Here is a 25,374-nt window from a genome sequence, read left to right on the forward strand (position 1 = left end):
GCACATACTGACTGGAAAGAGTATAGCAGATACTGGTAACAGAATTACATTGTCTGGATGTAACCTGTGCATTTAATTACATGTAGGAATTTAAGCTATGTTTCCTCGGGGCCCTACTAAAGTAGGATTTCAGTGACAGGTCACTTTTAGGTAACATTTAACTGAACTCCTCTCGCGCCTGCCCCAGCCCGAGGGAGAGCAGCCACCCTGTCGAGGCGAGCATGGTGATGCTGTGCCAGGGGCTGGGGGATGCTGGACTAAACTGAGCTGCATCCTACAGCCCTCTGGGGATCGCATGATGGAACTGAAGTGTCCATCTCCGCACCTGCTAGGACTCAACTTCCAATTTAGGTTAAACCTGCCATCAAGTCAATGTTGGCTGAGCTGGGGACACACTGGGGACCTGGAGCCCTGCAAGGCAGGAGCTCAGAGGACTCTTTCCTGGGTGATGCTCCCTGGCTTGGTGGGGAGTCCCTGCTCCACCTTGCCTTCAGCACTGCCCATCTCCATCCTCTCCAGCACCAGGAGGGACAAGCTGGAGGCCTGATGTCTCCCGGCAGAGACGCGCAGGCCTCAGCAGTGACGCGTCCCCAAGACGAGCTGGCGCACGGCGATGGATTAAACCTGCCTGAGAAATTATTGCTGGAGAGAGATGCTTCTCAGTGCCTCCAAATCCTCCCTGAAAACAAGGGCTGGGTGGCTGCGGTCCTCTAGAGGGTGCTGCGGGCTCAACGTGCTCACCCACAAGAAAGATGGGTGCCTGCTTGACCAGGTTGCTGGGTCCTGCCTTGCCTGCAGGACTCTCCAGCCACAGCTACGCGGAAGGTGAAGTTGTAGCTACAGCACATAACCCCATCGGGCTCCCTCTGCCACGGTGCCCTAACTCCCCTGGGAGCCTCTCTCAAAAGGGATGCAAAGCCCCTGGGGTGCACCCCCAAATTTGGCCTTGCCGGCTGCACCAAAGGCAAGCTGCTGTGGGGGCTCGCAGGTCAGCACCTTCCCCTTTCCTCTGAACATGGTCACACTGAGTAATTTTGAAATGAAATACAACGTATACCTTGCCTGTCTGGGCTTAAATACATTCCCTACCTAAAATGTTACTCCCCGAAGGCTGTATTAGCTCTCAAATGACTCTCTGCAATACATATCTCCACTTTGTTTCCTTGCAGACCATATCTGTATGACATCAATTGTACTGGCTAAGAATGCTTACAAACCTATTTCCTGCTGCAGGATGATCACATTATACACAATTACACACTCTAGGAATTTCTCCTGAGATCCAGCTGGGTACAGGCTGGAGTGGTGGAGGAGCCGGAGCGTGTGCGGAATAATGAATCATTCATTCAAACCTCTGCGCTGACTTCAAGCTCTTGGGTTGTGCGAGCATGTGGTGAGCTGCAGTAGCTGCTTATTACCCTAAAAAAACCTGAATCATCTAAATCATTCCACATTTGGTTTCTACTGTGTCTGTACGCTTTCTGTGTCTTGCCATTTCATTATTATTATTTTTACTAGAAACGTTTGTGCAGAATTTATTCAAAATGTCTCAGCAGAAGTCTCCCTGAGCTGAGATGTGCTGTTTCAGAGACTTTCTCAGCAGGAGCAAAATCCTATTGTCCATGTCCACGAGGTTCCTGTCCTCAGAACAGACTCAGGCCAGTATCGCTTGTCCTGAGTGACTGGTGGTGCTGGCAGCAGCAGCAGCACTGTTATGCATTTGCATTGCAGCACCATGGTGCATTTTCCAGGATCCTGTGATGCTAAGGGACCAAAACCCACAGCATTTCCCTGCCCTGGAAATCTGACAGCCTTATTATATAGGACAGAGCCGACTGGAAACATGGAGATGCTATTTGTCCTTGTGATGGGTAGGGATCACACGTGCAGGGTTTTTTTCTATAAACAAGTAAACTGATGCTTTTCTTTGACCTACTATTGGATCCTTCTAGCAAAACCATGTGTTGCAGTGTTACGGGAAGGACATGGAGACGATGCACGGACATGATGAAACTCCCGGTGAGGAGCACGAAGCCCATCAGGCCATGCTGACTATCCCCGAGCGCAGGATGCCGGTGCGGCTGCAGTGCCAGGGCTGCGGCGTGGCACGTTGCAACACCCCAGGAAACCAAACCGCCACCTTCCTCTTCCGCTTCCTGGCCGAGTCATGCCAGAAGCATCTCTCCTGCTCTGCACCACTCGCTCTGGGCTGGTGAAGCAGCCCCCTGCATGGCACCGTGTCAACTGCTTCCCTGAAATCCAGCTATATTTTATTCACTGTTTCATGATTATCTGCCAGCTCAAAAGGCTGGAGCATATTTGTTAGCTAAAGATTTCCTTTTAGGGAGCTGGCAGCAGATTATCCTGGCTGTTTGTAACGATGTGTAATCTAAGCTGTCACCCACATTTCCAATATTTTACTTCTGGTAAGGTTACAGCAAGACTGGAACGGAGCCAAGGTGCCGGGGAGCCCTCCTCACACAGGATGGGATGGTGTCTGGGACCAGGGACCTCACACATCACATCACCTCCACCCTCAGGTCACCTGAACTTACCTTTAGTTTCCTTAAACCTCTCAAGGATCATATTCTATTGCTTTCCTAAGGCTACAACTTTCAGGGTTTTATTTCTTTTTAAATAAGAACTAAGAGTCACGTATAGACATGTGGTTCCAGGATCTGCAAAAGTGCTGAATATAGTGATATCTGGGACAAAAATCAAGCGAGCTGTCTCCATCCCCTCCCCATGGTAACACCCAGAGATGCTGCTTGGAAGACCCATCCTTTCTGAGCAGGCTCATGCACTCTCCATTTGTTCATTATAACCATTGTTATGTTCATATTAACTTCTGCAAAAAGAAGTTAATAAGGGATTTACTGATACACAGACTTTTTGCTAGGTTTCTCATTTTGCACATTTCACCATCCGGGTGTGTTTAGCAGGTGCCCCAGCACCTTGTTGATAAAATTGAAGTAGACATTTTCCAATGCTCTGTGAGACAATGTCTATTTGACCCTATATGCTTCTTTCTTTCTGATTAAGTGACTACTGCTGGTGGTGGTTTTACTGTGTTTAATCCGAACTCAGTACTAGGCTGACGCACTTGTTATGGTCCCAAACTGCTTAATCTGCAATGTCAGGACCTGAAACAAAACACGGGCAGTACTGGTAAGGGCAAACACAGCTGTTTTGCATGCCTGGAAGAAACTGTTGTCTTACAGTTGTCTTACAGGTTTTTTCATTATTTTTAATGGGTAATTTCAGATCAGCTGCATCTCAGCTCTTACACTAGCTCAAGTTAGAGACAGAAAAGAATGAAAAAGAAAAGGCTGAAAGAGGGCCCGCATGTTTCAGGAGCTCAAGGCCTATTTTCCAAGAGCAACATGGGCTTTTAGCAGCCTAATTGTCATTTACTAGCAGTCAGACTAGCTCTTAATGTTCAGTTTTGCAGAGGAAAAGGCTAATTCCCTTTCAGCAAACAGCCTGTGTCAGCTGTGGCACTTGCAAAAGTCATACTTTGCTGTATGTGTCATTTGGTGCTTCTGAGACCATGATTGCTCATAAAGTGCTAGATCCACCACCTGCCTATATAGAGGATAGTGGATTTTCTGTCAGGGTATGTCTAACTTGCTTCTTGAGATATCGTGTAAAGCACTGAAATCTTCTTTAACAACTAAATAATCCAGAGACATTTTGCAGAGAGGTCTCTTGTGGGGCTGTCGGCACCTCCCCTCCATGCATTTGGGCAAGATGTTGTGGTATGGAGGGGGTTTATCCCTCTGGAGATGTCTGCAGCTTGCGGTTGTGTTAAGGCTTGAGGATTTCAGTGATGAGTCTTTGGTTATGTCCCACTATCGATGACCGGCTGAAGTCAGTGCAAGCATTGCTTGTAGGAGATGAGCTTTAGTATTTAATCCTGTGAGTATTTCTTTCCGACCAACACTCAGCTCCTACCGACATCTCTCCAGGTGGAAAGCTCCAGATGAATATCTATTTATTCACCTCCATTTGGGACCTGGAGGTGGTGGAGGGGGAGCAGGGCGTGCGGGACAGGGGAGCAAGGCAAGAGGGGCAGGGGATGGATGGGGCAGGGCAGGAGGGGCTGGCGATGGGACCAGGGTGGGCAGCACTGGTGGGCTCACTACATCTACACACCATGTGCCAAGTGACCTCCAGACAACACTGCTCACCAGAGAATCTGGCTCAAAACATCCCCACTGCCCCTCACTCTGGTTTATCATCCCTGTCCGGCTTGTCTCATTGCCTCAGCCATGCCTCTGTCCCCTGTTTACCTCCTGCTGTGGTGACAGCCCAAGTCTGTGCCTTAGGAGCCCCTCTGCACTTCTTCAGAGCAGACTCGGTCCATTCCCTCCTCATCACTCAAGGCACATTTGCAGATTGTTCCCTCTTTATTTTAATGATGTATTGGTTATTTTACAGAAACACCTTCTGACTTTATTTCATGCCGTTACTGGGCTGTCATTTATCCCAGGTAAGGGAAATTGCATGTTTTCAGCACTCAGGGCTCTTTCTCTTCCAGATACTATTTCCCTGTGCTCAGTGCACAGCGTATATGCTATTAAAAGTCAACTGGCCTAGAATGGATGGCAAGAAATGAATCAGTTTGGGAAGTATCCTCAGTTTCCCTCACCCTTCTCGCCAACCTTTCTTTCACGCCACATAACCATGGATCTCTCTCACTGAGATGTGCAGATGACAGCCAAGGCAGGAGGACATAGGACGGCACCAGGGGGTGAAGTATCCAGTGCAGGTCCCAGCTCACCCCACGCAGCAGCAGGACAGATTTCCCACCCTGGTGGCATTGCAGAGCCCATCCCACAGCCCAGCTGTGCCTCCCCTCCATCCATGCACAAGCCCATGGTGGAAGGAAACAACAGGACACAACTAGGTGCAATTTGCTTTGGTCAAGTAAGACTTGGAAGTGGACCAAGCCACCAGCTCATTTTTACAGCCGCCTTGATGGGCACCGGGGAGGAGGACACTTCCTGTCAGAACAGGTTTGAGCTTATCCAGTATCAAGAGCACAAAAATATCTCCTGCCTTTGCCACTGCCCCAAGCTTTTCAGCTGGCTCCTCAGCAGAAGCTGGATTAGGAAAGCACCAGTAACAGTGCAGCATACGGACAAACATTGTGTTAATACAACAGTATCAAAGAAGTGGTCCTACCGCCAAACTAAATTATAAAAGAGACATTTCAATGATGCATATTAAACTTGATGTGACTTTTTGCAATGCTTTCTGTGAGCAGAGCAATGAGAGAAGCTCCCAGCAGAGGTGCTGTCTCAGCTTTCCAGAGCCTTGCACTGGACATGACTGGAGCACTGCTTTGACAGTGTCAGACAGTAGTGATGGACAAAGAAGTCACTCTCCAGCTGCTGCCATCTGTGGTGTATCTCTTCCCACTCATCATCGCATGCTTTCAAGGGCCTGATCTTGTAGCCATTGCCGGGACAAAGCTCTCGGTAACCTCAGTGCAGGCTACAGTACTGCCATTGACAGGAGCCACAAACTGAGCATCACAAACTTCTGAAACCCCAAGATTAATTAAATATATGTCACTTTTAAGTCTCTCTAATTTACTGCCTGCTTTGAGCCTGTAGGGGCCAGAATTTCAAAGGAAATTTTCCAGTTCATCCTTCTCACTCAGCACTGGTGCACAGGGGAAAGGGGGCTCAGTCACGTCTTTGTCATTTGGGGTTAATCTATCTTTCTTGCCAAGGTTTTTTTTTGAGTGTCCTATTTAGTTCCCAGCTGATGGCTTCCTTGTTGTAACCTACTCATGAGAGCCCAGACTGCAGGCTCAGATGTGGGCAGGGTTTCCCCCTGCTCTGAGGATCAGCCCACTCTTTTCTGCTTCCTTAACTGAAGATGGAGTCATTCCACTGAGCATGCAGCATGCCTTTCATAGATATTTTCAAAACCACCTAGTTTCCTGCCTGGTATTTTGGTACTTTCTCAGAAATCACGTGTTAACACTAACATCATCAACTTGTTTAAATACACCCATTTTCTTGTTCTATATATCCCTGAGCTGAACCAAGTGTTGACCACGCTTTTCCCATCCTGGATGTCTCTTCATTTCCAGGTCTCTGCTGATCAGTGGGATGCTGCACAATGAGGTGAACCCTTCTCCCTTCTTCGTGGGTTTGCCCTAGTACTACCTGACACTTGTGTTTTAAGGACTGTTTCCCTGTTATAATTACTCAGTCCTGCTTGTCTGTCTTTGCGGCTTTGTGGAGGTATTTCTTGGCGGTGTGGTGTAATCTTCATGGCCCTTGAGGGCTTAGCCATCCTTTTGTGCTATGTTTGCAGTTGCATTAACAGCGTTAGTCATCAGGTCAAATGGCAGTGGCGAGGGCATGGCCACATTGGCCAGGGCTCTTGTCTGGCTCTTCACCCTTTCAGAGACTTTTCTGTCTGTAGGTGATATTAATGACTTCAGCTGGGATTTTTAGGAGTGAAGGCTGTTTCATATTGCAGGCTGAAAAAATCCCTTCCAGGGGTCACAAAGCTGTTGTTGAAGGAAGTTGGCTGTTTCTGCAGAGTTTTCTGATATGATATGTAAATCAGAGTATCTAAACTCTACAGGATCTCCTGGGCCTGAAGCCAGCCTGCATCTACTTCCCTGCCATGCAGCAGCACGCTGCGGAAGACCTTCCATACATAAAATCCAGACTCATGCGGCTCCTTTCTGAGATGGTGAAGTGATATTTTTTGGGGCTCTGATGATAATTTTCTCTTTCAGCAAGTCAGAAAACTCCCATGCCTTTGAAATTCTCCATTCATTTCATAAGAGTGCAGCATGTCTTACCTTCAGTGAATATTTGGGTTAGCTTTTTCTAAGCTTTTCCCTGTTATGACAGGACCGAGAATCCCCCTCCTTTTTTTAAAAACCATTTTCATCTAATTCCAGGAGGAGTGCTTTCACAGACTGACACATCTCCGTGAAGACATGAGGAAGTAAACACCTCTGAGCAAAACCTCCACAGAAAGGCAACAGCAGTTGGCTCAAACCCTGTCTTCCTACTCAGACACTAACACTTTAAGCACTACTCAGATGATTACTTTAAGTTGCTTTAAGTACCTCCAGTTGTTTTCTGACTGCTTCTGCTTTGGTCATTGACAATGAGTGGGAAGACTGAAATATCAGACTTGGAAAGTCTGTTCTGTGGTTTAACCTTTTTTTTTTTTTTTGCATATAAAAGACTTCTACCTTTTGCAGGGTGAAATGATAAGTGTTCAACACGCTTCCAAAAAGGCAGAAGCATGGTGCCATTGTGCCTCCACCCTCTTTGCAGAACAATACATCTCACAAGCCACGGTGAAGACACCAGTCATTAAAAATAAATGAAAATCTGGAAAAATATAGATGCCGAGGAGGTTTTGAAGCTGGATTGCCTCCAGTCTCACAGGTCTCTGAACACCCTGTACGCGTGGCCACCGCCGAAGCCCTGTGGGACCTTCAGCAGGGTTGTCAGCACCTTTGCTAACTGCAACACACAGTTCCAGTTTTGTAACCCCTTTCCCGAGAAGAGATGTCGAACCCTACCCACACCTCAGGACAGATTATCATTTAAAAAAACCAACCTCACTGTTCCTGAAATGTGTCTTAATTAACTCTCAGCAATTTGCATTTGACAAAAGATAGAGCCAGTTTCTCTTGTTCTACTGATCTATGCTTAATGCCAGATGGGGGTGGCTTCAGGTCAGGTGTTTCCCAGGCCTGGGGCTGCCTTTGGTCTGCAAGATGAGCCAAGAGAGAAGAGGGAAAGAGAGAATATAAATACTGGTTGTCTTAGGGCAGCTCAGCTCCAGACTGATCAGCATAGAAACCATATTGGGATGCCAAATAGTTTTGATAAAAGGCACTTGAAAAACAGAGCAGCTGTTCCATCCGTGGATGGGGTTGTAAAGCAAGTATTTATGGGCAGAGGCCCCCAGAGGACTTTCCTGCTGCGACAGGTGGGTTCTGGAGCATGTCCCTGATCCAGCAGCTCCTGCGTTCTGGACCTTACGCATACTGATGTTATCCTTGAGATCTCGGCAAAGAAACGAGAAATTAGTATTCCTCTGTGGGACTGTGAGAACGTGGTTTGCTGGGGGCAAAGCTGCATTAGCTTTTCTGCAAGCAGTGCAAAAATGGGATTTTTATTGGTTTCTAAACAGTCACAACTGGCACATTTTAAATGACTATAAAAGACTTGACACCCTCCTGAAGAGCAGGGTTGCCCTTTGATTTTTTTTTTCTTTGCAGAAGAGGCATAAAGGAAAGAGGTTAATTGAAAAAACAAAGTTCTACATTGCTAGTGTGGCATGTTCCCAAACAGTGACATGGAAATGTTTTGCCCAAATCAACGATGTGTTAGGCCTCTGATGCTATGGCCAGGCTGGTGGGAGACCAACAAAGGCATCAATGCCTGCTTGCATCTGCTGCAGAGGCACATGCATTATTGCATACAGTTCTGCTTTACCTAAAAAATGCAATTTTAAATTTTAATATTCTGGTAAATAATATAGCAGTGCTTCAAAGGGGGTGAGTGCTTGCTACCCTGGAAAAGCCTCGTCTAACTCATGCAAGGCAGATAGTGAGTCTAATCTACATAAACCAGGGAAGGGCACAGCAAGCAATCCTGCTTCTTTTAGCACCTTGCTGGCCTTGCTGGGGGAAGGCTTCTAGGCTGTTGTCTCCTTGGTGACCTTGGCCCATGGTGGCAGCCCTCAAGAGAAGGCAAATGCAACTGCAGCAGAAGGGGCATAAAGGAAACCCTGTGCTGGTCCTTGGTGCCAAATATTTTGGGGAAGAACAGCAGCTTGGAGGGTGCTGTGGGTGAGTTAAGCTCCTTGGAAGTGTAGCATCTACCCTCTTTCTCTGCAGCGCCCCAGGACGTTGCTATTTAAATGCACTGTGCTGTTCCCTGGGTATGAATCTGTGGAGGTAGGTTTTTTTTCAAAGAGCCCATGCTGATTTTCCATTTACTCCCCAGTTGCAGTCATTACAGGGGTTTGTAGCTGAACAATACTTAAGTGAGGGAACGATTAACTATTTACAGGGGGGGGTGTGTTTGTATATAGCTATAGGAAAAATCCTGGCAGCAGGATTCACACACCTAGTCCTGCTCAGCTCCAGGGATGCAGTGGAAAAACCCTTCTCTCCCTGGAGAGGAACACATATCAGCAGAAGGCCGAGCGATCAGTAAGTGATAATGAATCAGTTAAAGTGCATTTGAGAAGATCAATAGATGCAGGTTAGGACACATGTAGCCATTAATTTCTGAGTGTCTCTTAACAAAGCTGCATGTTATCATGTTAGCCTAAAGCCCAATTATTATGCATTTAATAGAGTATTAATTTTTCAGCATCCTCCATTCAGTTCGGGCAGAGTCCTTTAACTACGGCATTACATGGGCAAACACTGGGGTAAACCAGCCTCGACTTAGGGAACCAGAAAAATTACGCCGACGCCAGCCATGGGGCCGAGTGGTCACAGAATTACTGGGAACAAGAGACCCACATGTGCTGGTGGAATAATTCATGTGTCAGGGCCCCAAATAGGGCCCAAATGTGCTTTCTTCTTTGCTTCATCCCTTTTCTTACTAAACTTTTGGAGAATGATCCAAAGCCCGATGCACCTGAGGCTCTTGCTAATCAGACAAGGCCTTATGTGTCATTTAGATTTACCCATTCCACATATACCCCCTCATGATATAATTAACAGTGGTGGCACTGTTAGATAATTAAATTTAGTTTTGTGTGGAGGTCAAATGACCTGGATGGTTTATATGTGAACTAACTCCCTTCAATGAATAAATCAAAAATACTGACCCTGACATTAGCACTGCCAACAGCAGAGCTTTAAGGTGCTTATTGCTCACCGGGGTTGACCAAGGCTGGGGACTGCCACTCTGTAGGAAAAAATGACATTTTCACATTTCTCCACTTTCCAAATGAGGCTGAAATGGCAAAAAACGACTCGCCACAAAACACTCCTAACTTCTGCGGCAGTAGAAATGCCAGGTATGGAGCTGACGAGAGACGCGGGGAGCTGAGCTGGGAGGGGCTGCACTCTTCTTCCACGGCTCTTGCTTCATGAAGGATGGGATGTGGCAGCTTAATGCTGTCGTTTGGCTCGGCACAGCATCCTGCCCACGCTGCGGCTCACGTGTGGCCATGCCAGCACGGCAATGCAGCCAGGCTGGCTGGAGCACGGGGCACCATGAGGCTGCCAGGATTTTTCCTATAGCTATATACAAGGTGAGACACAACGGGGCCCAGCCGCTGTTCCCAGGGGGGACCTGCCAGGTGGAAACACAATTTCATGCTGAACTGACTCAGAGCAAAATATTTAGGGCCAATTCATCCGAGTGCTCTGTTTTGAGTCACAGTGACTACAACTGCAAGATTTTGTTTAGATGCTCCTGGCAGAAAAATGGTATACAGAGAGACAGAGATATACATCTCCTTGTAAAAAAAAAAAAAAAAAAGAAAAAAGTAACATCTCAGAAACTTCATTTGCTATGGAAAAAGCTTCCTGCAGAAAATGATCACCCAGCTGTACCTAGTTCCTCCTGCAGCCTGCCCAGGCACTGGTACAGCCCACGCCGCAGCCCTGGCACCTCAGGAGGTCAGCGGGAGCACACCTCCTCGCCGAGGCCCCTCCTTTCCCCCGAGCAGCCTGGAAAGAGCATTTTTATTTCACCTCCCGCTACACTTTATACATTTCTTATGTTAGTGACAACAGAAGGGTCCTCCACATTTTTACCATCTTGATATACAGTGGATACATCATAATTAAATCACAGTTTAGCTTGGGACTTTGCATTCATGCTGAGGATCAGGGCAATCTGCCTATTTGCAGGACTGGGCATATATATATATTTTTTAATCCTTATGTGTTTCACTAATAATCTTATGTATTCTTGGACGAAAAGCATGTTGGAGCAAGCCAGAGTCCTCTCTCATCCTGTTTGCTCTTCCCTTCTCTCCCTGAGAACAATGAAAGCGGGAGGAAGTCTCGCATTGGTTTGTTACTAGTTTCCAGGCAGTTTTGCTTCCAGCTTCACAACTATGAGCAAAACATTGCAATACCTAGGTTTGAACAGACACAGACAATATCTGGTTTAAAAAAACACCCCAGCACCACAAAAGATTCAGGAGGGCGCTCAGATGGTCCCTGGTGTTTATTTTATCGAGTTTAGCATTTTGATCAGATTTGCCTCTTTAAATGTGAGCGAGGGCTAATGACTATGCAAGATATCGAGGAGTGATGATTTGTGGCTTGGAAAAAGGGGATAAATCCAGGCAGGCTGCTGTCGCTGCGGGCGCTGTGCAGCCCTGTGCGCCTCACCCACGGCAGGCGACTTCCGCTACCTGCCACTTCAGCAGTTCATTATAAAAAAAAAAAAAAAAAAAATCACATTCTGCTGCGCCCTCGCAGCCCTGCAAGCTGAAACGCCGGCGCTTGCCGCTGCCACCCCCAGCCCCTAGCAGCCCTGCTGCGATCAGGACTAATAACACTAATAAGGCACTGATGCAGTCCCTCCGCTGAGGGCAGAGGCTGGCGGCACCGACTTCTGCAACCGCCTCGGTGGATCCTCTTGCTCCTGGGGAGGTTTGGCAGCTCCTTCTGGCCTTTTGTCCATCTGTCCCTCCCAGCCCAGCCCAGCGAGGCTGCACCTCCAGCACCAGCCGCAGCACGCAGCCTCCCTGCAACTGCACGATTGTTTGTAATACAATTTATTATTTTCTTTTTTTTTTGGAAGCACATCTCTGATCAGAAAGTGTAAGAAAATCCCGTCCGCCTGCCAATTGACTCGTGTGTAGGGTTTCCGCTTCCCAGATCTGCATATTGTAAGCTCCTGACACAAGTTGATGTTGTAAGTACAGCTTCCATACGGTTCTTTCAAAGGCAACAGATTTTTTATACATATATATTTATATATGGCACCTGGTTTGGCAGAAACCACATCCGAGAAAGGGAAATAAGGGAAACAGTAAAAGTTGAATCTACCTAGCTATTGATGGCTGTGGAGGGGTTTTGACCAATTCCAAAGACAGCATAAATCTCTTCTTCTTACTCAGAAACAGCATGGGAGCCGACAGGGCTAGGATGGCTCCCGAGCACAGAGGGAACGGGTCACAGACCCAGGTCTAACATCTGGATCCAGCTGGAGAAGGGCCGGTTCTCAGCCCGAGCAGCCCGAGGTGCACGGAGGAACCGGACGGCTGCTCCTCTGGCACCAAGCGAGACCAGGCCCTAGCGCTCCCCGACGCTCCAGCCTGACAGGATTTGGGTTCAGCACCTGAAATTTGGCAACTTTTCCCCCCCTAGCCCTGACAGGCACAGCTGGCGGAGGGCTGGGCATCCCGGATTTTTCTGCCCAATATTTATGATGGGGTCTGGGCGCTCTGTGCCCACCTTCACGGGGCTTTGCCATGGGGCGCACGGGCTCTCGCAGGCCTTCCCCTCTCCTCACACCCCGCCGAGGCTCCTCCCCAGCCCCAAGCCCCCTCATCCGCTGTCGGAGCCCACCCCGGGGCTGCTGGATACCCCCCCCGCCTTAGGGGGGCCGCGGGGCGGGGGCGTGGCTATAGGGGGCGTGGCGAGGGAGGGGGCGTGGCTGCGCGCGCGGCTCTGCCCGCCCCCTGCCCGCCCCCGCCCCCTGGCGGCGGGGCCCGGCGCCGCCCCCGCCCCGCGCCGCCGCCGCCGCCGCCGCCCCCTCCCCGCGCCCTGACAGACAGCTCCGGCGCCGCGCTCGGCCGGGGAGGCGGCGATGCGATGCGGCGCCGCCGCCGCCATCCCGGCGCAGCCCGCGGCCGCCCCTAGCCGCGCTGCAGGCGGAAGGGCAGGGGCGGTGGCGGCGGTGTGGTGGTGTTTCTCCTTCCTCGGCGCCCCGCATGAGGAGAGGCGTTAAATAGCGCCAGCGCCGCGGCGGCTGCCGCCGCCACTGCCCCGCTCGGTGGCGGCGGAAACATGGCGAGCGACTCGCCGGCGCGGAGCCTGGACGAGATCGACCTCTCGGCGCTGCGGGTGAGGCGCGTCGCCGGGTCGGGGGAGATGCGGGAGCACCACCCCCCCCATCCATCCATCCATCCTGGGGCGGGGGGTGCGCGGGGTCTGCGTGTGTGCGCGGATGTATGTGTATGTGCGCCGGCACGTATGGAAATACCGGTATAGAAACGTGTGCGCGTGCATGTGCGTGCCTATAGCCGTGTGTACGCGCGCGCGCGTGTGTGTATGTATGTACAGGCGTGCCTGGGCGCGGGCGGGCAGGTGTGTGTGTGTATGTGTGTGTATGTGTGCGCACCCGCACACAGCCGCGGTGTCTACGCGTGTGCGGAGGGCCGCCGGTAGCGCGGCTGCGGCTGCCCGTCCCCTCGGCGGGGTCCATCCCCCCCCCCCGAGCCCCCCGTTTGTCGGCGGGGCTGGGCAGTGCCAGCGCTGGGGACACACGGGCAGGAGCGGCGGGGCCGGGCAGCGCCGGGGTGCGGGAGCGGGGGGCTGCACCCCAGCCACCGGGACCGACCCCCAGCCGCCGGCACCGACCCCCCCGGCCTCGCCATCCGCCTCCCGCCGGGCCCCTGCGCGCTGCCTCCTCCTCACCCCCCCTTGGAAATGAAGCTCGTCATCTACCCTTGAAATGTCGGGCTCGTCAAACGTGTCAGCCTCTGCGGGGGCTGTGGCCTGATGTGTCCCCCCCCCCCTCCCCGGGTCTATTTTTTCTGTAACTTTCTTCCTTTTCGCCCTTTTTTCTGGTCGTAAGAACAGCTGGTTGGTAACGAGCATGGGGAGTCATTTAGAGAAGCAGCGTTTATTGGGGAGGCAACAGCGAGGCTGCTTCTCTCAACCTGCTGGCATAGATAAATAAAATTAAGCAGAATCCGCTGAAGACTTGCACAAGCGTATTTTTAGAAATATTATTTCCTTCAGTGCAAAAAAAAAAAAAAAAGACTATCTTTATTCACTTGCCCTACTTTCTTCCTGGCGAGTTTCTGGTTGATTAATAGTGTAAATGATTGCTCAGCAATACACAGTGTAGACGGGATTGGAGCGGGGGGACCACCCAGCTTAAAAACAGACCTGGAGCTCTTGTTTCCCCTTTTGGGTGGAAGGTGCCTTGGGAGAGAGGTTGCTGAGGCTGGTGGAGTTAATCCAGGAAAGCAGTATGGTTTGGGAGGGGAAGGGGGCCCTTTCCTCCTCCCCCACCCCCTGAAAACCAGATTTTTTTTTTTAACATCTGCGTTAGGAAGTTTATTTGAACTCAGGCACCATTTCTTTTTAAAACTGTATCCGCACATGCTTAGGGGTTTTTTTCTGTGTTTGTGGCTTTTTAATAGCAATGTACACCAGATACAGTCAGGGTTTTGTTTTCGCTTTAGGAGGAAATGTATATTCCCTCGCTCCCCCTGAGACCCACCGGCAGCGCCTGGTCTGTGAGCAGAGCAGTGCTGGCGTTTCGGGGTAACCAGAGACAAGGGGACCCGAAACCCCGACCGACGGTGGGGTGGGAGTGCAAAGCCATGTCCCCCTTCCCAGGAGTGGCTGCTCCGGCAGGACCCCGGGGACGGCAGCGGAGCTGCCCGCTGCTTGTTGCCTGCCCGCGGGCAGCACGGTGCTTGGGCCTCTGCCCCCTTGCAAAGGGAGAGACCTGCTATGGCGCTTTGCTTTAAATGATGAGAGATGTGTTGGTCTGTAAGCAAGACAAGAATGGGAGCTTAATTTGCCAAGGAATAGATCTTCTTCTAAACTAAGCTCTTTTAGCACTTAGAATAATTGTTAAAGGTCATAAATTCAGCAGATAGGGCAAGAAGTGTGAATCATTCCACGGGGGCCGAATCAGAAATCAATAGTAAATTTGCTGCCTGAGCACAAAACATGGCAGGGAGGAGTAATTCCCCAAGCCTTGCAGAATTTCATTTATTAGAAAAGAAGTGTCACATTGCTGCGGGTTTGGAGATGAGTCTGGATGGAGGAGACGTTGCTCCTGTGCCTACACGTTTGAAGGGGTGAGGGATGGCTCTGTGAAACACTGGGAACAGGTAGTGACTCAAAATCTGGCGGAGGGGATGATTTGTTCCCAGCAGTGGGGAAAGGAAACGCTCGGGCTGCTTATCTCCAAGTTTGAGTCACTGAAAGGTTCCAGGAGGCTGGGTTTTGTGAACAACAAGCAAATACATATAAAAAAGGTGGACCTTTGACTGGTGGTTCGCCCCGTCCTTTGCTTTGGCTTCCCTACTGGTGTCACAAGGGCGGAAGGTGGGTTTGCAGGACCAGAGGGTGCTGTTGAAGGCTGAGCGTGGCTTGGCACAAGCAGAATCCTGCACGCCGACATTCATTTCAGCTTGCCCCTGCCTGCTAGCTCACGGGGTCGGATTTGTAGAGCTGGGCTGAAAGGTAACATAGGAGGTAGCAGGCGCTTCTGTTTTTGCCACACTAGAGTTTATCTTGGCCACGCAGTCGAGCTCCACCGCAGCAGTGCATCTGCTTGACGCGCTGGCGGCTGGGCCAGGAACAAAGCACTGAATTCTGATTAAAATGCACGGCCTGGTGCATTGAGTAAGCACACTTCGGGCTCGCTCCTGCCTTCTTTGCGACATGTTTCTATCCATCATTGTGCACCATGCTCATTGATTGCCATGGTACCCAAGTGTCCCTGTGTCAGTGCAGAGGGCTGAGCGTGTAAGGAAGGGCAGGGTGAAGCCTTCCACATCAGAAGGATTCTTAAAATAGAGATCTTCCGGTGGTGGTGCTGGTAATGAGTATTGTTAATGTTGTAGAAAACTGTAATTTAAAATGATGGGGCCATTGAACAGGTAGCGCTGCGTATTATACTGACAAGGGGATAAGATAAACTACATTATAATGTTCTTTTGTACAGGCTGGGAGATATTTTTGCTAGTCCACTCAGCATGTTTAATAGCCGAATGACCTGGCAGTGCTATTAGCAGAATAATGATTAACACGGGGATTCGCACAGGCTGTTGACAGGCATGTTTGAGAAGCAGATTTTTGCAATAAAAGGAGAACGAGCATGAGGAGGGATGCAGTGGGCCATGCTCTCTGGTGGTAAATGCACAGCTGATCCCAGTAGGAGAGCAAGCAAGAAAGATGGGGCTGGGTTTGGGGTTTTTTTCCACCCTTTTTTCTGTCTCGGTGAATGCAAGAGCCTGTCATCTTTTGCTGAAGGCAGTGGCCTTGATCCTTCTAAAATATTCAGGTCAATAGCTTTTCCTCCGCTGCATCCGTCTGCAGGGACAGGCCTGGCTGACATACCAGCGGTGGCAGTGGGCTCTTCTGCAGGAGCTGGATGCATTTGGGGTGCTTTGCGAGGTGTGTGGGAGGTGATAACATCTCTCTGGGAGGAAAACCTTTCTCAGGAAGCTGATAACCCCTGGGGTAGGACCAGCTTGGGGCGATCAAATCTCCCTGCTCACAGCTGCTCCTTGTCTGCTTGGCGAGGGGCTTGCCCCAGGCTGGGGTCCCACCTGAAGGCTGGGGGCTTGCAAGGCTCACCTGGCTAGTACGGCTTGGCTGAGGGCTTCCTGCAAGCCTCTTTAAAAAGAGCCTTCTTGGGGAAGGAGTAATTGTTTTCTCCATGTACCTGGATGTTGCTTTTGTTTTGAACTCATTAACAAACCCCAAGCTTTTGTTACTTACTTTAGCAAAGTGCTGACTGTGCGCTCTCTGGAAACTGGATCCTAAAATCGTTAGTTGTTTTGGAAACGCCTGGCCTTTAATGCTAGGGCTTGGAGAGGAGACAGCACAGAATTAAGGAGCCGGTGGGTATTAGCTGTTGCTGGGAAGAGTTGGATGAAACCCAAAAATTTCACTACTCTTCCTTTAGCTTTGCTTTGTATAGAAGTGAAGTTTCAGTGGCCATTTGTTTGCATTAGTAGGATCATTGTCAATGAAGATAAAAGCTCTCATATTAAAAAAAACACAAAACCCAAACAAACATGCTGCCATTGTCCTGTTTCCAGAACTTCATCAATTTATGGTATATTTCAGCATCATTAAAGATTTAGGAGAAGTTCTAATGGGGGATAAGCACTGCAAGCCACTGCTCAGAAGCATTATCCCGATAGCATTATGTTAGGTTTCTTCTTCCAGCACCTTTTAAAAAACTCTAGCTCAACAGAATTTGGGCAGCTTTTGCAAAGGTCACCTTCTTCTTAAATAGGAAGAGGAACAAATTTGAGTAGAGATGACTTCTGGAGATTAAAAAAAGACACGAAAAGCTTATTTATTTGTGCTGTTTCACATGATATGCTACCATGCAAAATTTGGGACAAATAAATACATATAGGCCCTCTCAGGAGTCTTCATCAGGGATTTCATCTGCCCTCTTCCAGTGTGATTCAGCATGTGTGTAAGTTATGGGCCGTGACTGTGTCCATGTCCTTTATATATTTTTGAGCCTTTTTTTAAACCATAAAACCTTGGCAGCACAATACTGGTCTCTGAATCATCCCAAAGGGATGACAGTGTCCAGCGCTCAACCTTTTTTCTGCATCTCGCTTCCATTCCTTGAGCCAGAAGAGCTGATAGTGGTGCAAACATTTATCTTCTACACATGCATTCATATTCTTGTCTCTTGTGTGTGGTCATGAAAAGTTACAACAGAAACCAAGCTGTCTTCTGTCTAATCCTTCTTCATGGTTGATTTTTGGTTTTTTGCCTCTTGGAGTTGTGCAGCCCGGATGCTGCACCTTTGCAGTTCTCCATGTGTCCTTCAGCACTGGTGCTCTGGTTGTTCTTCCTCATCTTTGGAGATCTTCCACAACATGAAAGTATATGGTGTTTTTTAAAGGCATCAAGTCTCTCTGTTCTCACTAGTGTTTCTCTGCTGGTCAGTCATGAAAATTAATAATCTGGAGTGAATTTATAGCAAAACGTGCTTGAGCAGGTTGAAGTTTGAGCATAAGCATTTTGTTGAATCAAGGTTTGAAGCAACAAAGAGGATTTGATTGGTGTGCATATTTAAAATAAAGTGTCTGATTTTTAGTCCATGCAAGAAGGAGTAGCTAGAGGAGTCTTTTATCCTTGCTACATGAAGGTAGTTTTTATCTGTCAGGCTCTAGTAGATGGAGTGGTACCGTTTGTATGGGGTGCAGGGGGAAACGGTTTCCATTAGATCTGTATGTAAATCTCCACAAATGAATCACCCAGCTAAGGAAGAGGTGTCCTTGGAAGTCATCATTCACATGGGGCCAGGTCACATGAAAGCTGCTATCACCTCCTGGGCTCAGGCTCTGAGCTGCTCTCTGCAAACCCTTGTCTGACTCCTTCTAATGCACCCCCAGTCTCTTTGCAAGGGTAATTATAGACATCAGCAGGAGTTCTCTGCCTCCGACCTGCAGACCAAGGACGGAGTATTGATCCCTGTCTCATTTCTTCATGCTTCAAATATAAATGGGGAGAATCATGTTAGATTTCCCATGCTTCCCCTGGTAAAAAGCTACCAAGAGGCAAAACGGTGCATGGCATGGAGGAAGTGTCTTGGGGTGGGGAGAATGCTGTTGAGGGTTCAAGGACCTACCTCCTTAAGGCAGCTGCTCACCTAGGGATACCTGGGAACCATACATGCTGCTTTCCCCTTGCTGCCAGCTGCAGAAGAGACCAGAAGTGTTGCGGGGTGAAGCGCAGACCCACAGCAGAGCTGTGATGGAGTCAGCATCGTTCCCTCTCCTGGGGTTTTGGCTGACTCTTCCTCCCCACCAGCAGCAGTTTTGGTTCCAGGTGCTCTGCAGGTGCCCTGGTTGCCCCAGGAAGCGAGGAGCCTCCATCATATGAGGTTTGTTTGCTGATGCTCAGGCACCTTCTTTGTTACCTTTCACGCAGCCAGGCTGCGGGTTGAAAACCACTAGCTTAAGTCATTAAATGAGGGGTTGTATTTCCCACTCATAAAGCCAGTAGCTTTGATTTCCTTCCCCTCCTGTCCCCTTTTGTCGTTTGGAACTGTGGCTGCACATTGAAACTGACGGGCTGTCTGCTCTGGGCTCAGGAAGACAATTTATGTAAGCAAGATTTGATGTTCTCCATGTAAATCGCTTATGATTTCTAAAGGAGGATTGTCTAACATGGTCCTTGGGAAGCAGAGACTTCCCCTCTCTGCATTCCCCCTCTGCGGTGGTTTCAAAATGAGCCCTGAGAGGGGCTGAGCATCCCCTTCCCACAGAGGGACGAGGGTGCTCAGCACGTAGGGCCCCAGCCCTGGGGTGCTCCAGCAGTGGCTTAGTGAAAGGAGAGGAGAAGCCACCAAGGTTGTAAAACACTGATAAGAAGTTTAGTCAGAACTCAGTTACATCGTTCTGCACACCTGATTTTATTTTGTAATGGCAAATCAGAAAACCTTCCTCCCCTTTGATCAAGAATGTTGCTTTTTTCCACGTTAATCTTCTGCAGTGCTTGCCAAAAGTTCAAGGTTGTGTGTTGGTAGTAAATGGTGGATGACTGTACTCAGGCAGCACTGGAGTATCCAGATGCATCTTGCGTAGCTGAAAATCAACATTTCCTCCTTCCATACTAGGTGAGCAAACAGTGTGTACTGCCCTGTGCTCAGCTGCCCTGAGCGCAGCAGAAGGCACGCACTGCTCTGCTGCAGAGGACCAACTCTCTCCCCTGCTACAGAAAACCTCTTCGATACTAACGGCTTTGTGCAAACAGCACCCTCTTGCCTCTGAAACTGGAGCGGTTGACATGGTCCCATCCTTCCTACATACACGCTCATGCTGCGAACAACCGTGGCCTCTGGCAAGCGCAGTGGCCGCTTGGTTTGTGCAGCAGGCTGTGAGCAGTGAGTTGCTCTTCTGAGTAAAGCCTTAGCAATGTGAGTTTAACATCCTCTTGGTTTTAAGCGCTGTTGCTGCAGCAAGGGTGGGTGGATGTGTTTCTGTTCACGTGAGCACACGTGTGGTTTTCAGCTTCAGAGTGCATGAAACCTTTTGTTACAGTTTTTGTTTGCTTCCTCCAGCAGCAATGGCATTTCAGAGTGCAAAACGAAATGCATTGTTCTGAGAGCAACACTCTTTAGAAGCCAGGGATATTGCCTAGGATGTATATTCCTTTATAAACTAACAGAGAATCAAAAATTTAATTTAGGTGGCTGACACTTCCCCCACCTTCCTTTTAAAAATTCTCTTCGCTCTTAATTTTGAAACTCAGCAGGAAAAAGCCTACTGCCAGCTGAGTCATGTGTTTAGTGCATGACAGAAGTGACTGTTTGGGACCATGCCCTTAATCTGCTGGATGGAGACTTTAGGATGCATTGGAGGCAATAGAGCCTTTGCCGAGAAGAGATCGCACAGCTTGAATCTAATAAAATGTGTCTAATAACCGCTGTAGCATGCTACAGAAATACAAGAGATCAAAGCTTTGGAGGCATTTATTTTCATAATTTGTGGGTCAGATCCTTGCAGGACTAATTGGCTGCTGTTTGATGTCCAGGCAACAATAGAAATTTCCCTGTAAATCAGAATATATTTGCCTCTTCCTTTCTCTTTTGTACACAAGCATAAAAGCTTAGTATGATTTTGAGATAAACTGACAAAAGCAAAGGTACAGATCTCCTCCCCACCTCACTGCCATCTTTCTTAGATGTATTACACTGTGGGCCATACTGATACAGTGACCAAAACAACTGCATTCACCTGGTAGCTGATGGTTCTGATGTTGGTGCTCCAGGAGCACTAAGCCTGCTGGTTATTGCCTCCCACGCTTCTGCTCCCCAAAGCGTGAACTGAGATGAAACCAGAGAATAAGCTTTGATGGTGCAGTTGGTAGGATCTCACTAGTCGTGATACCCAGGTGGTATCTCAGCTTTGCAGGTGGGGACCCCCAAAACACACCAAGTCAGATATGCTGTGTGCTTTGTGGGGGCACTTATAAAGTTCTTATATAAAAATAATATTTATACACAACATATATTTAAAAACGAGTGTGGATCTAACTGTTTCCTCTTGAGTGGAGTAGGACAGCATAGTGGGCTAGTGTGCTGAGGAATGGCACAGCCTGTGTCCCTGTGCCTGGCACATAGACCTCCTTCAAAACACAGGCCAAAATTTTCCAAGCTACTTGTTTATATGGGAGATGTTGAATTAGCCATAGACCTGTTATCACACATGAAACTTGGCAGAAAGGGAAGGGGCACTGCCCTTAAACTTGTGGTTTTCGTGTTATGGTCTCCCACTGAGTATTTACGGTAGGTGTTGGGGGGGTGGGCTTATCTTGTGTGTCTTCAGATGCCATCATTTTGGGAGGAAAGAAAGATGAGTGTGCAAGGAAACTGTCTTCTTGAAGCAAAACTAGGGGCCAAGGCAACAAAATTAAAAGGGCTTTAAATGCATTTTCTGGCTATGCAGACAGGCTGTCTTCGCTGCAATAAATCTTCAGCCTTTACGTATTGATTAGCTTCGGTAAATAGTGTGATGACTCTGCTCTTCCTATTACTATTCTGTGGGGATTGGTGTGTTAGTGTGGCTGAGGAGACTGTGATAGCTAAATGGGATTCCAGTAGTGAGAGCAGTTTACAAATGCTCTCCAAAGTGAACCTCGCAGCCGGTGTGACTGTGTTTGACTGCTATAAATATAAACACAGAGTGCTCCACTGGTGACCGGGCTGGTAATGGCCCTGTTTTCTAATGGGTAAAACTGTGTTCCCTGAGCCAAGTGCAGGGATGCTGTCATCTTCTGGTTCACTGGCTGGGGAGCTGTGATGGGTACGTTGTGTGGGGGGTGAGTGAAGGCAGCAGGAATGGAGGGGAGAGGCCAGAGTCCTGTTGAAATGTGGGGCTGCTTGGCTAGAAAATGGAAAATGGCTGAAAATGCTTCCTTTTCTACCTGCCTTGCTCATGGCTTGTAATAGTTTCTTCAATATTCTTGTGTTGCTGGGCGTAGTTTGAAGTGATTTTGTTTGTTAGGCCCTTGGTCTTAGAGGCAATGATGTGGCATGGCAGGCTGCAGGTGGTTGTGTTTGAGCACTGGGCAAGGCCCAGATCCTTACAAAATCATCATGTAATAAAGTGTGAACAGAGCAGGAAGGTGGCAGGGACAGCAGCTTGTTGTTCCTGTGGAGCAGCAGTGGGAGGAGAGCTGCTTTAGATATTAGATGCTGTAGCTGAAAACCCATCCAAAAGATTTCCCATTGGCATGCCCATGTTTTGTGACAACCTGTAACTACACTGTGGTTGAAAAGCTCTTCCAGAGGCAGTTTGGGGCATGAGGTGAAATCCCAGGTTGCTCTGGAGACAGCGGATGGAAAGATAGGATGGAGCAGATGTAAAATTAACATAACAATATACCTTTAATTCAACTTGAAGGAAATAATTGAAGACTAGTTGTCGCTTATGATGGTGACCTCTGCCAAGATGACTCATGCTGCAATATAATATGAGTCACTTGTTAATGATGGCCTGTTAAGGAGAAAGTGCCAAATCCCAGTAACTTCTTCATTGTGTGATATAACAGCCAGGATGAAGAAGGGTGTTCAGGATATTATTGCCTAAAAATAGCTGATACTTAAGAGCACTGAAGCACCTTTACTTGGCTCTGAGGGACTCCAGCGTGAAAAGGCAAAGGCCCAGAGCAGAAATTCTACTTCTTCTTTGGCCTCCGTTTAAAACAGCCACATGACACACTTTGTACCTCTCCTCCCCAGCCTCCTGCATTGACGTGGTGTTGCCTGGGGGTGGGGACCCTGATAGCTCTCCTTCCTGCTCAGCGGCCCAAGGGCAAGTGCCTGCTGGTAGGAGGGAGGGAGGGAGGGAGGGAGGTGCTAAGTTCCGTGCTGTGAGCATGGGAAGCCATGGCCACCTTTGCAAAGGCTGTCCATCAAGGGCTTAGCGTGGGGAGGGAGGTCTTGGGGGCAGCCTGGCTGATGGGAGAGCAGGAAGGCAGGAAGAAGATCCTCCATGGGAAGGTCCTTGGGGTGCCACTGGTGGAGCCCTGGGCTGGAGACCTGCAGTTAGGAGCCTGGGGACTGGGGGACAGGGAGGAGAAGAGCTAACGATCTGTGGCTGCCTTGTCTCCTGCAGCGAGGGCTTTGCCAGGCACAATCTCTCCATGAACTCCTCACCTCCGATGTCTGCAGGATGAGAAGTTTTTTATGGCTGTAAGAAACCTGTGGTGCTCCTGTAGCAACTGACTTGAGCACTCGCTTGTTAATCATCTACTAGCTATCTTAAATGCTTCCTCGTATTGAACTAGTGTTTTTCCTCAATAAATGAGGTTTTGCAATCCACAGAAGAAGTTGAGAGCCTGGTGTGAAGGCACTTGTGACCAGGGTCAAGAGCTCACCAAGAAGCGATGAGTTGACTAGCCCCTGGGCTCAGCCAGGGGCTTGGTGCCCCAGGTGTGCTCTCTTCTGACCCTTCACGTAGCAGAGAGGAAGAAGAAGGTACAGCAGAGGGGCATCTTGCTCATGGGAAAGGGTTTCTAACTTGTCAAAAGTCTGATGATTTTGTCTGTGGTCATGAAATCCTGTGAAGTCCTGACACCAGAAGTAACTTGAGACGGGAGTATTTTCTTCCTAGATTTCATAATTGTAAAGAAGCATGGAAAAAAGACCTTCCTAAAAGATCATAATCCAGAGGGCAAATAGAAGACTCCAAGTACTTTATTGAAAATTCAGAAGAAAAAATTGTGATAAATATGTGAGGCCTTGCCTTCTTTCTTCCCTGAGTGATGCACCACAACAGCCAGAGATCCCCAGGCTGTTTCTACCATGCTTTCATTTTCCAGGTGAGAAGCTGTCTACCTCCACCATCCCTCACTTCTGCCACCTGCTTCCAGGTGTATCTCCCCCTCTGGACCTTGCTTATTTGAAGTCTGGATCGGACTACCAGAATCTGCTGCCTTATGCAGCACCAGTGTGGTCCTCAAGGCGATAGGAGGGTGCTGGTGAGGGGCTGTGGAGGAAGGTTGAGGCTTCAGGAGGTAAGAAGGGGTGGACCTGAAGGAGGAAGGCTTTGCACCCAGATGTTGCTGTCAAGGCTGTTTGAAACAACTGAAGGACATCGAATATACGCGTGATTGCACTGCATAAAATTGATGTGTAGTACCTTAGGAATAGATCTCTGAGGGATGGAGGAGCATCTCTTCCTGAAAAGAACCTGCCAGTACAGTGGGACCCAAATCTTCTACACATCTTTGTTTTGTCTTGCTCCTTTGATAATTACCATACTCTTCTTTAGCAAGTTCCCACCATTAGCATAGTGGTCCTCTTGCTGTGTCAGCTCTCAGGAGCTCTCATCATGCCTCTCTTGCCATCCTTGTCAGCTTCAGCACCAGAGGGGACCCACAGGGTTTTTGCTCTTAGGTAGAGCAAAGCAGTGCTGTTGGTTTTCACTGAGCAGCTGCATCCCAGGTGCAAGGTCATCCTGGGTTGTTCTCCAGACTGGCCCTTAGACCTGGGGGTGCCCTGAGAGGACCATAGTTTCTTTGCCATGAGTGGAGTTGGGATTGCTGTGTTGGGGTAGAGCACTACAGGCTGAAGGATGGCTGGGCTGCCTCTCCATCACATCTTACATGTGTTCAGGCCTGGGAAGGCCAGATGTCCTTTATGTGGAGACCTGCACTTTCATGGTGTACCAGCCTCTGAGAAGCAGGTGGAGTAAAAGCATTACACTTTTGAATAGGCAAAAGCTTTATCATGTGGTTCAAAGGGAGGGACACCTTGTAGGTGGACAGACCATCCAAAAACCGAAGCAGGGTAGTTGGCAGTGGAGACAGGGCATAAGTTCAAAGCCGGAGTCACTTTCTCAAGACTCTTTCACAATAAGTTGTGGTTTTGCTTTCGCCAGTTGACGTGACCTCTTCCGTGCTGCTGGTGTAAAGCAAAGTGCCTGCACAGAGCAAACGTCCTCAAGAGAAGATGCAAGAGCCCTGCTCATTATCAGAAACAAGTAAAACTGCTCCAAGCTAATCTTGCTGCCTAAAAATAGAAGTGGTGGTAGGGGGAGGGACTGTCTTCTGTGTTCGTTTGCCCTTGATTTTTCATGACATTTTGGTGCTCTATATTATGTGTCTTGTAGGGGAGACTGTGTGTCCTGGTCACACTGGAGCAATTCACGAGAGCACGTGCTCATGTCAAAATCCATTGGGGAGAAAGGCCGAGAAGCTTCAGGGTCTAGCAGTTAACTCGCAAAGTGCAGTCGTTCAGGTTTATTCCCTCATTCTCCTGGCTGTTGCAGGTTCACAGCCTCTCCCTTGATGCGATCTTGAAGCCTCCCCTGGGGCAGGTCTGACGAAGCAACGTGACTGGTGGTGAGGCTGTGGGGTGGGATGGATCCCTGGTGCTGCGAGGTGGTGGGAGCGGGGGCATCTGTCGTGTGTGCACCTTGCCAGAGAGAGTCATGCCT

The 25,374-nt window shown here is 49.0% G+C and overlaps 1 protein-coding gene across 6 annotated transcripts in view; it reads left to right on the plus strand.

The window, feature by feature from the left end:
* Positions 1–12,737: 12,737 nt before the first annotated feature.
* Positions 12,738–25,374, plus strand: part of TNIK (TRAF2 and NCK interacting kinase) — a 163,865-nt gene continuing 151,228 nt past the window's right edge. For all 6 annotated transcript variants that reach the window (XM_074834267.1, XM_074834272.1, XM_074834268.1 and 3 more), the window contains exon 1: positions 12,738–13,048. In XM_074834267.1, the coding sequence (XP_074690368.1) occupies positions 12,992–13,048 (57 nt within the window). In that variant the 5' untranslated portion in view covers positions 12,738–12,991. The remainder of the gene's footprint in view (positions 13,049–25,374) is intronic.

This window comes from Strix aluco, chromosome 9 (genome assembly GCF_031877795.1).
Source record: "Strix aluco isolate bStrAlu1 chromosome 9, bStrAlu1.hap1, whole genome shotgun sequence".
In the NCBI taxonomy this organism is placed as follows: domain Eukaryota; kingdom Metazoa; phylum Chordata; class Aves; order Strigiformes; family Strigidae; genus Strix; species Strix aluco.